The 18231-nt window shown below is 36.2% G+C and overlaps 1 protein-coding gene across 1 annotated transcript in view; it reads right to left on the bottom strand.

Moving 5' to 3' along the window:
* Window positions 1–18231, bottom strand: part of RUNX1T1 (runt-related transcription factor 1; translocated to, 1 (cyclin D-related)) — a 141247-nt gene that overhangs the window by 107420 nt on the left and 15596 nt on the right. The window contains exon 2 of the mRNA XM_008577831.1: window positions 14627–14797. Within this exon, the coding sequence (XP_008576053.1) occupies window positions 14627–14714 (88 nt within the window). The 5' untranslated portion in view covers window positions 14715–14797. The remainder of the gene's footprint in view (window positions 1–14626; window positions 14798–18231) is intronic.

The following is an 18231-nucleotide window of genomic DNA, read 5'->3' as shown; positions in this document are numbered from 1 at the left end:
TGCTACAATATTCTGATGAAATAAAAATACAAGCATTTTCCCAATGACTCTATATTACATACCCAGTGCACATTACATCTTTAGTTGTATGGTGCATATAAATCAAGATAAGAGCTTCAAGAGTTAAAACGACTTTTCAAAGACCTTATCGTCTTTTTGCAAATTGATTTTCCCCTTATTTCAGCTACATACATTCCTAGCCTACTGAACTAATAAAAAAGTGTGATTCTGCCACAAATGCATTGTTTCTGTAGACACATCAATAATGATGAGGATGGACTACAAGACACATCCTAAAGGGAAAAACATTCTTCAAACAACTGGCAATACCTACACACAACTGTGGTTGCAGAAAACTGGCAGATAATGTTTCAAAACACCATCTGGGAGGTGTACAAACTCTGTGGCCAAGCACAGCCTCTTCTGCCTGTCCTACCCAAATACTCCACACAAATCAGCCAGCTGGAGGATCTCTATTTGCCCTGCTTTTTTATCTGCAGATAGCCTGCTCCGAATTAGGCACAGGGCAATTTAGACAGTTCCTGAGAACAGCAGAAACAACTCCTTCCCCATTCAGGCTTTTCCATAAGCAGAGCTTTCACTGGCAACAGTCACAGAAACATTTTAGGCTCCAAAGATAATATTTTTCAGAGGAAATTGACATACACTAAAATTCCGGGATGACAACTGCTTCACTAATTCAGAAGGCTTTTTTAAAAATTAATTAATTTCAATTATTTGCCTGATGACATCTAGGGTCTGTGATTTAGGACAAGACTGAAATTCCTTGTAGTTCCAAAGCTTCCTTCACTTTCTCTGACATAAACAGCTTTTAAAGAAAACCTTATCCCAGGATTCCGCCATAATCTGAAAACTCTCTCCATAGATGAAATTCCCAGGATACAAGGTATAGATGACAATAGTGAAATCCAGAACAGAAACAATACTTCTTACTTGAGCTCAAACCTCTCAAGTAAACTGCTCCGGCAAATATCCATGACTGTACTTTCCTTTCCCTCAACCTTTAAAACACACCTCCCAAATTTTAAAAGCAAGGGCTCCACACCCTTTACCTCTGTATTCAGACCTTGATGTTTCTCTTTATGCCACCTTCCAATCACACCTCTGTCCCCTCCAGCCTCTTTCTGCCCATATCAAATACAGCACACTGTGGGGTAGCAGGTATTTTCAGTGCATAATAAAAAGTAAGCTTTCTTCATTGCAAAAGCAAGGCGAACGCAGAACAGGGCTAACTCACCAGGCATCCTTGAATCCAGCGTACCACGGGGAAAGTGGCTCTCTCCTATAAGCCAGCCCGCTCCGGGCTCATGCCTCCTGTTCTGGAATGAGCGGCAGCACAGAGGAGGGCCGTCAGAGGGGCTGGGGCGGCATAGCCCAAGGCAGGATGCTGGGCGCGTGCGCCTGCCAGGCAGAGACAGATGGAGAGCTGACACTCCGGATTGCACTTGGAGCAGAAATGTGGAGGATGACAGGAGCACATGTGGCCTTGAACCCAGCCCTGTCTCTTCGGGCAGAACAATGACAGGGATGTGTGTGCAAAGGATCACAACCCCTTTCTCCCCTTACCCGCTCTACCTCTCTCAGCAAGTTCCGGAGCACCAAAAAGCAGAAAGTGAAATGCAGAATGGTAAGCTAAATGTTGAATAATTCATTCACCACCACCCCCATCCCATGAAAAGTTAACCCTTATTTTGCCAAAAAAAAAAAAAAAAAAAAAAGGCAGTGCAGACCTGGCCCCTTAACACTGCTCGCAATGAAAGGCTTACTCTCCTCTTATTTTAACAGCCATAATTGGGAACTATATTACTAAATTTTAAAAAAATATATATACACACACACACACACACACACACACACATACATATATAAGTATATGCACAAATCTCAAAGCTTGTTTACTGAACTGAAAATCCCAGTCTAAAAACATTTTTTATAGGACTTTGTACATTGTGCCAGTTTATCATCATGAACAAAGTCTCAGAGTCATTCCTTTTGTCAGCTTCTCAGTAGTATGGGTAAAATAGGACACTTTTTAGAAGCAGAAGCTGAACACTTTTATTTTACTAGAGTGCTTTTAACCCCCTGGGATCCCTGCGCATTGATATGCTCCAAACATTTTCAGCTTACTTTCCTGTACCTTGCATAGAGATTCATGGGAGACAAAAACAAAATCTTCATTGTACAGCTTTTTCAAAAGCTGAACAATCATGTCCTCCTGATTTCTGATTCTTTTGCACACCCTTAAATGTTTATCCTTCCCACGAATAACACATACCCAGCCAGGTTCAATGGACTCTTCCCTATTAAGCTTTAATGGACACCATGATATATAAAACTAAGAGCCTTTGTTATAGTGCTTTATCTAAAGCTCGCTATTTTCTTCTCAGCAGTCCCTCTTTAGTCCTTTGTAAAACATCCTTGCCTCGTAGGAGAAACACATGCCTGTCTGCCTGCCTGCCTGCCTTGCATGCCTTCTCTAAACACACAAATGCCAGGCAAAAGGAAAACACTGTTCTCTTCTGAAACTCTTCCTCAATTTAACACTTGCAGCTCTTTCCTAGGTCTGTTTGTTTGTTTGTTTTCACAACAGAGCACATGACTAGGTAGATTCCCCAGGCTTTACATTTCCAGTGCATATTGAGTCCACTATAAACACAGAAACATTTCCATTCAGGATCCTCTGACCAGCCTGCAAGCTCAATGAATAAGACAGATAGGAGCATCCCCTTTAACTCTTGCTATTCCTTTACAGTTGCCAAAGTCCCTTTGCTTATTCTAAACTATCCCCATGCTTTTAGCCCTTGTCAGTTTGATTTTTCCTCCAACTTGCTGCCTCCAAGAAATTCTCAAAACTGATCTGAAAACAGAGCCGATGACTCTGACTTCTACCTACTCACTCTCCTACACCTCTCCCCAAGACTGCACACAACCTGTTTCAAAGCGCACACACATACATATCCTGCACATACTAAAAATATATCACCTTTGATAAAGAGTGTCAATCAATAAAAACTTCCACAGCTCCTAAATACTATCTCCAAGAAGCACTGCCTCACCCAGTGAACCCCTCAAAAAAAATCCATCATTGTCAGAGACAACTTGTAAAAAGACTACAATTCATAATGATTGCTCTGTTCTGTCACTAATAGTATACTGCACCCTATTTATGAGGCCAATCTTTTTGTTCATCTTAGTTAGATGTCACTTGTAATGAGGTTCTGTGTAATGGATTTCAGTACAGTTAAGCACTAAGCTCAAACATTCTTATGACAGAAAGCTTTATAGCAGGCATGAGTGTGATAATCAATTAAGTCCTGCTATAAGGGCCTGTATAGAATCTAACATCCTAAATCTGTAGATTTTCATTTTAAAAGAGAGTATTTTTTAAAATCACTCAAAGCTACATTTCTGTTTTTTTGTTTGTTTTTTGGCTTTTTTTAATATTATACCTATGTACCGATGTTAGAAAGAAAACATTTTCACAGTGGGGAACCCAACCTTTCATCAATATACATGGAGAATCACTTCTAAAATAGAAAATCATATGACCAAAAATGCAATACACTTTAAGAAAACTGGATGATATCCAGTTTTAAAACTGGGTCTTAATATGGGTACACTGTAAGTCCCTAAACCACAGCTCAGAAAATTGAACTTCCATATGCTATGTGATTATGTATCTTTTCTATGTGTAAAAAGGCTTTTTAAGCTGTTATCTGACTACAGTAATTGCCACTTTAAATTGATCCACGTCAACAAAACCCGGATCCCTGGAGATTCTCACCTAGAAGTCTGATTGCAGAAAGGGCCTAACTGAATAAGTGTGCATCTGAGCCTAGTTCAGCACTTTCTCAAGAAATCAGTTTCCCCCTCTTATTCTTTAATCTGGGAGGCAGCCACCCCACTTGGCAGTTCTGCCTGAACAGGGAAACCTCGATACATAGTTCTATACAGTTACTTAGACAGAAATAACTTTCCCTTTAATTAAAAAAAAAGAAAAGAAAAGAAAAAAGGGAAAAGAATACAGGAGCCAAGACCTCTAACATCCAAACTGCTTAATAAAAATAGACAATAAGATGATTAATGCATTTATGTAGGTGAATGGGGAAAAAAAGAATATGTATTGTGAAAGTTCTCTCCAGTATAAAAACACTGTCCCGCATCATCATTAGGAAATATATTTTATAAAATTGAAATATATGCAAAACAATAACAAAGAATACATTAATGACCAATTAAATATTTCCTCAGGAGAGCCATGTCAGTTAATGCATGTCTTTTCATTAAGAACACAGACCATTTTTAAGGCAATTTTTTTTTTTTAAGAGTCATCTAAATCATCACTTTCTGAATCAGTAAGTTTAGTCAATAACAAAATGCTGGGCTTCTAAAAAAATAAATAGGTAAATTGGTTTTTGACAATAACTTCAGATCATTCATTAGAAAGGCACTATGGCACACTGTATTACTCCAAGGTATTTTTCACTTATTTCCAAAACAGAACAGCCCTATTGTTCAAGCCTGACTTACCACTAGGGACTAGCACTCTACTGACATCGTCAGCAGTTAATGAATGGTCTCCACACTGGTAAAGGGAAAATGTGAGTTATGGCTTTTCCATAGGTCTTCTCAACTTCCCTCTGTGCTTCTTGTAGCAGGCTGTTGTGATACATTGTGACTTCACACTGTGGGTATTAAGTGAGTTAATTCAAAGGAGCTGAAACCTCATTGATCCTAATTGAAAGCAATACACCCAACCAAATACTTTTCTACCCCATCTGCTCTGGCCTGCCACCAGCTATTCAATACAAGAGAATTAATAGTTTCAGATATTCTAACTGACCCAATAAAGGCACTCATTTAAGCAGGGCTGCATTAACAAAGTGAAAAAACAAGGGCAAAATGGGTTCAAATGGAGCATTTTACTCCTAGTTGGCTTTAACAAAGCTGAATAAGGCTTATTCTGACTTTTTTTTATGTGCAAGGCTTGATAAACTGAATGAGAAGGCACTCAATGATCAGCCAAGGAGCATTGATGAATGGTCATTAAGACCTCCCTGCTCTTAGGGGAGACCCTTCCACAAAGTGGCATACCAGCTTGAAAGGGCAGACTCACTAATGTCCAGATTTCTCTGCTTGCTTGTTCCACTTTCAATTTCAGACCACTGGCCACCAAATGAGGCTGACATATTGGAAAATAATGTTTTATGGGCGAGTGGTAAAAAATAAAATGGAGGCATTAGCTCTGCTTTCAAATTCAAATCTGCTAGTTTTGTCAGACCCCAAAGGTTTTGATTTTCCACCCAGCTGGAAGCTATTAGTGTTTTCTAAAGGCATCCCACTGACAGGGCAAACCTACCTAATGTGTGAGCTGTTGGGCTAAGGGAGATGGACCTCTCTTTTGGATGATTTCCTAACTTCTCATCACTTTGACAGTCAATTAAATAGATACAACACCTAATAAAAATGTACATTAATTTGTTTCTGCCACTAAAAGACATCTGAAACTATATTAAATAAAGGCCATAATAGATTGTCTCCTGACAAAGATAAACCCAATTATACTTTGTCTGCAAGAAAAACAAATGATTTATGTTTTAGTTAGGCTACAACAACATTAAGATACAGCCAACCACAAAGATATGAGTGAAATACAGGGGGAAAAAATTAGAGTTAAAAAATTCATTGAAGTAGTCCAGCAATGTAAGAGATTATCTGTCATTTTAACTCTATTATAAAATGTCTTTTATAAACAACTAGACACATTCCCTCTATTCTCCTCAAATATTTCCTTTGGGGGAAATGATTGGCAAGCATTTGCACCTCCTCAACTTCCAGCCAGCCCACACGAGAACTCACAAGAACTTTGATTAACTGACAAAAGAACAGGAGACACGATTGTCATCTTAAGAATTTGAAGGGTGTATAAACATCATGGGGTCAAAGGGTTATTTAGGGCTGTCCAAGAGAGCCCAAGTGCTAGCAATAAGATGGAATCAAGTAAAATAAAACATGCTGGATAGAGGAAGCTTGTCTTAATAGGTGATTATACTCACGTTACAGAGGTAGAAAAGCTTCACTGCTTGGAATACTTGCAACTGGACGGACAAAGCACCACACAACACAGTGGCCCATGGAGAACACACTCTGTGGTCTATCCAGAAATCCTAATCTGCCAGGGCAGACAGCATGCTGAGAGCTAGAAGTCACAACCCCTACCCCTCACCTATGACTTATTATGTCAAACTCACGGACTCGGGTCACTTTCATTTTTGTATCTCCATCAGTTAAAGTGAGTTAACAATAAGCTCTAACAATGCAATTTGAAGATTCCCATCCTAAAATATTTTAAATAAGAACGACTTCTTAAACTGATAAGCCAAAAAGCTTCTGTGATTTTTTTTTCCATCTTCTATCTCTACAGAATAAAATGTTAGTTATATCATTCCAACAGTCAACAGTTTTTCAAGCAATATATTTGATGACTCCGGTTGAAGTATAATGTTCTCTACGTATGAATAAAATATGTATATTAGTATATTTAAGTATGTAGGGTGCATGTATGAGTATTTGTGCAAAATGAAATCTGTTTAAGATAAAATGTCACTTGCGGGAAATAAAACCTACATTCACAATTATTATGAATTGTTTCTGACAGTGCCAATGCCTTTAAAATATCACAATACTGTAGTTCTTTCACCAACAACTTTTGATTTTCAATACCTAATATTTAAAAAAATCTGAAATGCCATAACAGATTTAACATTTGCATTGATTGCTATATTATTTAAATGCAAAATTCAAACCTACTAATATAATTAAATGTAGATTCCTCCATAGGCACTAGCAAGGGGTTAAATTATTTTATAATTTTTAAAGTAAAACACTTACTAACCCACAAGGCCAAACAGTAGCAACATTAACTCCTGTCTTTTCAAAGAAAAGCATTTTCCCATAATAACAATCTTAAAAAGTATACACTTCATGTAAATCTGCAAACAAGTTACCATTTATAGCTTCCTCATATTTTGCATGACTACAAAAATCACTCAGATAATATAGAAGACACTAACTACCCGTCTCTTATTCACCTGACAAGGACTGTAACACAATATGGAAAACCTTTGTTTCAATGTACCACCTCCCCATCTTGACTAATGGCGAGTTAGTTTTGTTAAAATGCAAGGGTGATGGCGTATGCTCCAATGAACTTTCCCTTCCCTCAGCACCAGAGACAAAAACCTGCAGCTCTGCTCTGTGCAGGCAGCCATCTGGACGGCTTTCCCTAAAAGCCCAGCCCACACCACACTGCAGGCAAAATCGGAAGGCTCTAGAGCTCTGTGGGGCTATTCATGACATACCAATTTCACATTTTCTGCTTGTACGCTTGCAACAATAAATGCTAATGAGGACTATGAATGACAATTTTAAAGACAATAAAAAGGTCTCCAAATCCCTTGCATATGGAGACACTGTTTTCAAAACTTCACCTTCTGTTACAGAGCTGTTAGAGTCTAAAGGAGGGAAAAAAAAAAAAAAAGAAAAGAAAAAGAATAACCTAAGGAAAACAATAAGATGATCAAAGCACAACTGAATCCGAAAAAAAAAAAAAAGAAAAGAAAAGAAAAAGAATAACCTAAGGAAAACAATAAGATGATCAAAGCACAACTGAATCCTTAAGATTTCCAGAGAAAGCAATCTGTGTAAACCCAGAAAACAAGAGATCTCACCACCCTCTTTGAACAGCCCTATGAATACATGAGGTACTTTTAATCTCTGCTACCTTTACCTTTGCCTTCTGTAAACATGCAGCTTAATAAAAGCACTTCTTGCTAAACATTTTTTTTTTTTAATGGAACCTGGGAATTCTAAGGGCAGCATTTGTCCAACAATAATTATAATCATCATTATACTTAGGCATAATATTTTAAATTGCACATATCTTAAGAGAAATTTAAATGCTAACTGGTTCTCTTCTGATAACATCTATTCTTAAAAATAATGCAGTGGTTCTGGGTGGTGAAATTATACATGATGTTTATTTTCCTTTATTTTTCTGTATTTCTCAAATCTTCTAAAATGAGCATATATTACATTTTGAAACAGAAAAACAATAAATATTACCTTAAATGTAATGAAATAACTAAAAAACATAAATGTTTTGACCTAGTAGATAAATTATTTTACACAGCAACAAAAATAAAACATTCACCTTCCTACAGTTTAGAGAAATTGTCTTTCATTAACATGGATTAAACACTTTCAACAAAATCCACCAGGTGGAGCAAATACACAGCAATAAAAAAAATCCCAGAATTTTTTCATCATATTCATAGGACTTTTATCTCCAGAAAACTCTCCACTTTTATCTCTCCACATCGCAAATTATCAAAATTTATGCACACATACTAATTTGCCACACTTATAAACAAACTCAAACTTACTCAAAAGTGACTTTTGGCTACGATGAATTCAATTATAAATTTTCACTCCAAAACTGCTTTATTTGTTGAAGTAATATCCCAGCATAGTATATTTTCTTTTATAGCAATCTAAATTTTTAAATTAATGTTTTACAATGACCCTAACAGGTCATTCACTCATGCCCCTCCCCCACACAAGACCAGGCAGAACAGAATTTAATGTTGTATATTCGGAAATACACTGAAAAGTGGCTAAAATCTATAAATCTCAGTTCAATTCCCTTACCCTGCATGAAAATTTCAATTCTCACTTTGACTTATTAAAATTATTCTTAATTGGATATACCAAAATCTTATTAAAATTTTGGAATATGGTGTTTGTTGTTTTGTTTTGTTTTTTTACCTGTTATATTAAAGTGTCCTTTTATCCTTCCTGTTGGTAAACCAAGTCCACAGTTACAAATATGATATTTTCCCTTCTCTTTTCCAGAGTAACTCATTTCTTCCAGTTCTCTTCTCCCACAGATCTTTTTTTTTTTTTTGCCATTTCACTCCACATGAACTGAGCACACTCAGCACAAGGCGCCAACCCCATTTTCTTGTTCGCATTTTGTTCTTTAATTCCTGACACCACCTGCAAGCCACAAGTCTCCCCATTCACTTTTAAAGTCCCCCAAGATTTCCTCACATGCATTCCCTGCTGCCAAAGCCTAATGCCACGAACAGCACTAATAACACGAATTAGGAATGTTGACTTTGGCTTACAATATATTTATATATTTTTTTCATATTTATACTGATATCAAAAAGAGAAATACTCAAAGAAATGCAGCAGGCTGATACATAAACATGCACACGCCTGAGGATTCGTATAACACTTATGGCAGAGCTACTTCCACTTTTGCATAATAGATCACGGTGATGCCAGCTCCATCATAAGGCAATGAGGCTAATCCAATTATTTAAATGATTATATGCTTTTCACTGGAGTGGTATACACATATGTAAAATGTTGACATTACTTCAATAAATATGATACAAAAAAAAAGTTTTAGAAATAATTCCTACCAAACTCTTCCGTGCAAAGTGCAATTCCTTTATTTGTTGCAAAGGACAGAATCGATTCCCTAGAGCTGCACTTGTGCACTAGGCAAAGGTACATACTGTTCTCTTTACATGCCCATAACTCCTATTAACATTAATGGGAGGCACATATGTGCATCTAAAGGGTAAATGCTCTTCAGTCTGCATGACAGAATCTTAATGAAGTAGTTGGAAAAACCAAATCACTGCAAATGTAGTCACACTTTCCCCTCCCTTTGCAGGAAGCCCTACCACCACCACCTTTGCTTCCCCCACCCACAGCGAGTACATTTCATCAGCCAAAGTATGGATAAAGTACGTGCTGGATTTCCTCTTGGTTAGATAACATCTTTTTCTGTTCAGGATATCTCCCAAATGGCTCCATCTCCAAGCATTTCTCAGAATATTTATTCTATGCTCCCCTGAAATTGGCCACACATTGCTGTCCAAATGTTATTTCTCACCACCCCCAACTTCATCAAAGGGTGTGGCCCCTCCCACAGTAAATGTCAAACACCATATTCAAATTCCAAGGAAAGGGGGGGGGGGTGGACCTCAACCTTAAAAGCTCTATCACCTTTCTTTAAAAATGGACTATTCCATTTTCATAGACAGATTAAGATTACAAAATTGCCTCATAAAACTGAGCTCTGAACTATTATTTCCAGAGTGAACTACTAGTAAATCTGACCCAACAAGGGCAACTCACATAGGACACTATTAACAGGAACTAGCAAAATAAAAACCCAATAAATTAAGGCCAGTCCTCCACTGCTTAATGTCTGTTGCTGTTGAAAGAGATGGTTTCATAGCAAACCATCTCTTGCCAGAAGTACAAAATGAAAGAGCCAAATTTTTTAATTCCCTTAAAAAAAAAAAAAATCAAGCATATTTGTAGCCCAGAAGAGAGCAGAGGACACAGCATTGGCAAGAACCTCAATTCCTGACCAAACCCTCTTCCACACAATGCCTCCTGAAAGAAAGGAACCCAGGGCTCGAGCCAGCTTGACGCTGGCGGACAGACAGGGCTGGCCTCGCAGGATGTCAGAGCGCCAGGCGGCTGTGAGAGATACTGGGTTTTCACACACTCTCAGCCTGACTGTTTTGCTCTTCAGGTAATTAAACAAGGAAGCAGGGCTGCTGGGTACGAGGCTGACCCTGAAGCTACGGCTCCATGGTTCTGCATATCAACTTCCGCAAGAGCTGCCCCGAGCATCAACAGAACATTCTCCTCTCACTCTCTCTCGTTTCCTTCTCCACCTCTTCCTAAAGCTGACCCAGAAACAAATCCTGCCTACAAAAACATCCACAGAAAGGTCTGAATTTATTTGTAATAAAAATCCCTGTGCTATTCCCGGTCACTACCTTCCAAATTTTAAAAACCAAAAAAAAAACTACACGAATGGCAGGAACTTTGTAAAAAATCATATGTAACTCTATGTAAAATACTGCTGTGTTAGTCAAAATGGGTTAGTCAAAGAAAATAATACCCAAATAATTATAATTTTTTAATGTGTGTTTGATGAAAGGTATAAACTTTCAAATTCAAAAAAGCTCCCCCCAAAAATAAATGATTTTGATTGCCCAGTTCACAAATTAAACATCTGTCGTGTTGTGTAATTAATATTGTTATTGTTTTTATGATGGTTATTAACATAAGCAAACACCACCTATGATCTGGTTTATTATGTCTCATCAAAAATCTTATTTAAACAAAACTCTAAAATATTTCTTGTGTACAACGTCACCATTAAGGTTCAGAAATATCAAAAACATCCCTTAAAAGAAAGTGGTACATTTATATATATATATACATATTAAACAATGATTAGAATCATATATGTAATATATTTTTCTTTCATCTCAAAATCCATAGAGTAAAAATACTGGCTGAAAGAGACAGATACCAAAAGAGAGAAGAATACAAAAGCATGCCTGCTTGTCTGTGTTCAACACAAAGAACATTAAATGAAAACAACTGGCATGCTGCCAAATTCCTATAGAGGCAAAGAGATTCAAATAAATTGATTTCACGCATCACACTGACCTGGGATCAGTGTGCAATGCTACAATAAGCTCAGAGCTCCATGTGGGGTAAAGCCCATTAATGCTATCAGACCCCTCAAACATGACCAAGAAAAACTAAAAATAAACGCAGATGCTCTCTAAAAACAGCAATTTTACTTAGGAAAAGAGGAAAGTTAATAATAAACATACCAATATCTGAAGGTGCATAGACAGCATCAACTATAGTAACATTTTAAAAGTTACCTTTTACAAAATACAAATGTGGCATGTGAAACCGATATAACATGTAAAAATTGATACTACCTAAATACCCCATCCCATGATATGCACAAACATAAATACACACCACTTTGCAACAAAAATTTCCTGTTATTCTTTCCTCTCATGCTATATCCTCTTACATCTTTGAGAAAGTCAGTGGATTTTTTTTTTTTTAATATGCCAAATATTGGGTCCTTCTTAGAATTTTTCTTAATGGCTTATAAAAGCAAGCTCCTCAGGCCAGAGACCACGCCTAGCTGTCCCAAATCTGTCCAGTGCTCACAATGGCTTGCATTACAGGAAAACTGCTCCAATGGCATTCTAGAGGACCAAGCCCTGTCAAGCACAGTGAGTATTTGGGGTACCTTTAAAACTCCAGGGTGTTGGGGGGGTTGGGGGGGGCATAGCGTTCTGCCTTTACCAGCTTCCACCCAAGCTGATGTTCCTTCGGTGTGATGTTCCTCCCTGCCACTGCCCTAACAAAGACAGGTCTGTCTCTGGGTGACCACTGCCTGCTCAAACTCGCCACGCAAACCTGACTCACTAGTGCCACCTCAGGCCGTTCTCACTCACAGCACCGACTGCTCGGCTCACAGTAGTTCTTTTCTGCCTCGACTCCAGGAATGTAATGGGTTCCAAGGGTTTGCAAATTGAAAATATGTGATTTCTGTTCTTCTCTACTTTTTGGGTAAACTCGAATCTGGATTCCACACTTCTCTACACCCACTACTATTACAAAGAGTAAGAAAAAACTAGGAGTACATTTTGTAATGCCACATAAAAAGTAAAGAAAACCCAACAGTTATAAAATAGGACAACACCAAAATGTTTTAAGCATTTGTTTTGGGGAGGGGGGCAGTACCTGGCCAGTACAGGGATCAGAACCCTTGACCTGGATGTTATCAGCACCATATTCAATACAAATATGTGTGTTTACATGCATCATTTTTTAAGTATGTACACATATACACAACACACTCAGGGAGAGAGAAGAAACTCCACATGGTGTTTCTGTCACATGACGTTGGGGATTCAATATTTGCATATTATAACAAACAACATGCATTAAGCCATATTAAGATGTGTGTCCTTGTCATGCATTTCTGCTTTCAATATGGATTTTCCATGCTGCAACAGTTCACTGCCAGCAGACCACAGATATATTCCACATGACCAGAAGAGAACAAGATTGTATGGGGGGGGAGGGGCAAAAATTATAACTATGTATATATATGCTCAAGTTTTGAAATCTAATATTTTTCCATTTTTAATCTGCACCTTAGATATTTTCATTGTATTAATACAAAGCCCCATAAAGATACATAAGATAGAAAACAGAGTTACATCCTGTTTTGAAACAGGTCCTTTCTTCCAGTGGAAGATGAGAAAACAATTTTAAGGCAGGAGTGATGGTGGTGATTATTAATTTGTTTCCTTTAAGTTAAGATAGTGACACCTTCCTTTTTCTCTATGCAAGACCTTAGAAATTTAACCAATCTAGACTTGAGATCTTGAAGAACTAATTTTTAGTAACAAAAGCACAAAAGGTAAAAAGATAGAAAAGGTGGGAGATGTCTCAGCTACTTAACACAATTGAACTCCTTGCCTCTCTCTTGAATTGATGCCTCTCACAAATCATAACACATGAAGGAGGGACGAAAGAAAGGGAAATACAGACACAGAAACCAAATACCCCATGAAGGCTTCCCCAAAGGAGTGTATAATTCTACAGGAATTATTTCATTTATTCTGGCCTGTCAAAAACAAACAAGTAAACAAAGTTAAAATAAATAAATAAATAACCCTTCATTTGCGAACACTTTCTTGGGAATTTTAAGAACAAGCCAACAAGTATCTGTAGGAATCATAAGAGTAGAGATTGTGAGATGGTTGCCAGCAGTGATGTTTCCAGAACGATGGTCAAAGAGGGTAAATATTTTGCTACCCCTCTTTCCACATAGACAGTCACAGAACTTCAAATCCCTTTCCAGTCACCAGAGTGCCAACCAGTATCACACAACATTTGTGTTGACTCTCAACTTTTAAATAGCACAGCTTATCCTTATTCATCGGTGTTCTTGTGTAAGCCCACTAGCTGCTAAACAGAAACAGAGCTGGCTACAGGAGGCATTAATTCTCTGAACACATAACTTGGGGCTTTCCTGAATTTTTAAGTGTTGCAGTCTTTAAGACTTCTCTCTTGCCAAATGGCAATACCATTAGTTTATATTTGCTGTTTTCCTAAACTTAGATATCACTTTTTTAAAATGTGTCTATGGATATGAATTCTGCTTATGAAATGACATTCACCTAAAAGTAAAAAAAAAAAAAAAAAAATCCAAATCAATCAGAGGAAATAATACATTGAAAAACACTTTTTTGCCTGTTTAGACAACAAACTGTTTCAGAAAACACCATCTCCTCATTACAATAAACACAGAAATCATGGCATAGCTTTTACTCTTTAATCCAAGTATTGCTCAGCTGATAACAGATGTATTATGAAACATGGCAAGAAGCACTGCAACAAGAAGAGGGTGAAAAAAAGTGGTACTTGATCATTTGATATCTTCAGACCCAAAGCTATCAAATAGGGTTCCCAATGCCAGATTGATCCCCAACCAATCCCCACACCCAAAGATTTCAAAGACAAATGGTTAAAACATACAATAAACTCTTTATCAACAGGCACTAGAATACAGGAAAGAAAAAAAAAACTGCACAATTATAATTTATAGGGAAAGAATAATAGACTGATTTTTCGGTATGTAAGTAAATTGCAAAAATCAAAATATTTGTCTGTTCCTTACCTTGACAATATTCAAAGTTCCCTTTTTTCCGGCAGTCACCTATTACTAAACTCAGTGCTCTCCAAGTGTTTCTTTTGACAGATATCATTCTCCACCAACCGCTCTGCTAATTTCCTCTCCTTTTCTGACTGGGACAGAGATTATGTTCACCAGCCCAGAGATCAATCTTTTCTATTGACAACAACAAAGGAAAAAAAAATGCATATATCACAACCAGTCTGAAGTATCACACCCATCTATTTACATGATAATATTAGGCCAGTTTTATTTTGTTTGTTTTAAAAACAGACATAAACTCTTCTAAATTTTAGAAAAATCCAAAACAATTCCCATTTTCTCAGTTCCTATAATAATGTGCTCTAACGGACTCTTATTTTCCAGTCATCTCACTCAAAAAGTTGTGTACATTCTGAATCTGAAAACTCTTCTCTTAAATTAATTTTAAAATATATGTACATCAATAACTTTCAGAGAATGCATTAGAGTTTACCTGTTTCAACAACAACAAAAAATAATCTCTAGGTATTATGATTTCCTTAGAAAACATTTTAAACATCTTATGTTTTTGTTTTATTTTATGGAATTTACATGCAAGTTAAATCCTGTTTCAAAACAAAGTGGTATCCATATTGTTTCATTGCTCTGAAATTCCAACATTGCCATTATTAACTAAAAATAGTTTAAAACAACTGATAGTAGTGAAGAATAATCTTTATGTAATCAACTAATTAAAAATATTAGTAAAAACAATTACTGGTGAGTTATTTTACCAAATCAACAAACTTCTACTACTTCCTTTTCTTCCTCTAAAGCAATAAAAATTTTCTCATTTTTTCCTGCTAGATTTGGCAGGTTTAGAATTGCTTTATTCATCCATTCACAAATATTTTTTGAGTGCCTATCACTCACTACTACCGCCACTACCACTACTATGAATAGAAAATGTATCATTATTTAATTCTTACAATCTATGAAATATAAGGGTCTAGCACAATCATATACACATAAGTAGGAACTCAATAAATGCAAAGGGATAAAGATTTATAAAAGCAGTCTCAAAAAGTATTACTAAGACTGTTGCTATTATTTTTTTGAGACCAAATTACTTCCTATAAATTAAAATTGGTGAACACACTCATATGTATATAGAACAAGCGGTTTTTATTAAAAAGCTATGAATGCCTTTTATATGCCACATTATAACTTCTGCTGTGATGCAATCGGTTGTTTCTTGTTCTTTATGGTAGGGAAAAAATTAAATAGGCATTAATTAGAAAAAATATGATATTAGGTATTTCTTAGCTGGGTATTGTCTTGAAGCTCAGCAAAGATCATTAGCGATAATCAGCCACAACTTAGAAACATTTGTTTTATTATGAAACCTAATAATTTTATTAACAACTGAGAAAGCAAAAATTTCAAGAAAATAACCAAGATACATAGATACATATACACATATAGATTATATAAATACTCAAATACTAGGGGAAGGAAAAGGATGCATGGAGGAGGAGACTGGAAGTAAATACACCAAGAAAATAACCAAGATACATAGATACATATACACATATAGATTATACAAATACTCAAATACTAGGGGAAGGAAAAGGATGCATGGAGGAGGAGACTGGAAGTAAATACATCTAGATGTTAAATATGATTATTTCTGGAAGATGGAAATATGGGTATTTTTCTCTTTACAAATCTATTATTTCCAATGTTTCTAAATGAAAGTAAAAGCATTTTATAAATAGAGGCTAAACAAATATTATTGGGAAAAAGAAAATGGATACTTTCCTTAGGTTCCATCATGACTTATGAATATTTTGTGCTTCAGCAACCATCAACAAAAGGCATGAGAGAGCATGGTAAAAATGAACCATGCCCCCGGTATGGGCCATGGTTAATAATCTCCAATGAACAAAGGAAGCAGGCAAAGCATATACAAATCCCCTAGAGTTCAAGTTTATTTCTTCCTTCTCATGACTGCTAAACACCAGACTCATGTCTGGGTTTATTAACAAAAATGGTGTAGTGAATCTCAGTTTTGAGGAACATAAAATTACCATGTGTATAAACTTCCTTGAAAAGGCAAAATTCTCAATTAGAAATGATCTCTCAATATAGATATACAGTTTCATTTTTTAACTTCGCTGTAGTGTCTATTTTAATCAGAATATTCTGAAGGAATGGAGAAAAATTGGCAGGAAGATAGTGTTACAAAATATTTTAAATGTACATATTTATAAATTCTTAAATGTTAACATAGCATACAAATACACATTCAAACAATATACAATGTAAATCTAAAGTTACTCATAAGGATTTTCCCCACTTAACTATTTAATACTCTTATAGGAAACATCATATCACAATCAATAGGATAACTCAAAAAAATGAGCTAATCTTTGGGTTTTTCAAAATAATGACATTGGAGTTATCATGTTTGTGCTTCTCACATCCCATACATTAAATGCTGTCCCAATCTAAGACAATAATGAGTAATGGTAATGAGCACTGTGAACTATACATTCATATATTTGTGATACCCACTCCACGCTAAAGTCTATATCATGTGCAAATGATAGTAAGATTTCTCTATCTTTAATAATTGCTTTGTTTGAATCCTCAGCCCTCAAATTTGTAAAATCTCATTATGAGAGGAACACAGACTGAGAAAAGTTTAAAAGCTAAGTTCCACCAAGAGCAGAACGCCTCAAACAATTTGTAGTTCTACAAGAGTGTCATTAAAAAGGCTCAACATGTTGTATTACCATGGAAATTGTGGAAAACATACATTCCCAAACAAATATTACTTTTTCTCAATGGTATGAAGTAATGAAAACCACATGTGTAAATCTGCGATCCGTGCAGTAGTTCAAGCTGCAGCTAATAGAAAATACAGAAAGTGAACTCTGTTATATAAAGGATTCTTGTTACAGAAATATAATGTGAAAACCAGATGCAGACAGAAAACCTTAATCACAGATGGGAATGTAATCACTGGCATACAGAATACTTTTTTGATCAATCTTAACCATATGCGCAATGTATTTATTTTCTAAGGAATGCAATAACTTGAGAGAACCTTCTATTTGGATTCAGTTAACCTCATATTTATAAGGCTTTTATCTTACTCCCCCATCCCTTCAATGTGTACACTGAGCCAAGGTTTTAAAAGGAAGAGTTGCTGGCCTTGGCAAATCATTCTTGTATCAGTTTATCTTTCAAAAATTTAATAGGATGTAAAGACTACACACATCAGAACCAACCTCAAAAGAGATCGAGTGCAGTTCCCCATTACTGTATTTCTCAATCATTGCCAGGGATACTTTCACTGCCTAAACACATTTCTCTAGAGAACTCCAGAAAATTCTGTCAACATTCAGGGCAGTTTTTCTTTTAGTAAATTATATACAGTTATTAAAAAAATGAGCATTTAAGCACACTTCTTTCTATCTATCAAACTGGATTGAATCAAACCTTAACTCTAATTTTCCATTTTGTGGTATAAAGGTTGTTCTTTTACATTAACAAAAACACAATTAGTTTTTGGTTACAATGAGAATTACCCCAAAAGGAACCTGTTATATCACATCTGACTT

The sequence above is a fragment of the Galeopterus variegatus genome, unplaced genomic scaffold (genome assembly GCF_000696425.1).
Source record: "Galeopterus variegatus unplaced genomic scaffold, G_variegatus-3.0.2 Scaffold1585, whole genome shotgun sequence".
In the NCBI taxonomy this organism is placed as follows: Eukaryota; Metazoa; Chordata; class Mammalia; order Dermoptera; family Cynocephalidae; genus Galeopterus; species Galeopterus variegatus.
This window is presented reverse-complemented; position numbering and strand designations above follow the sequence as displayed.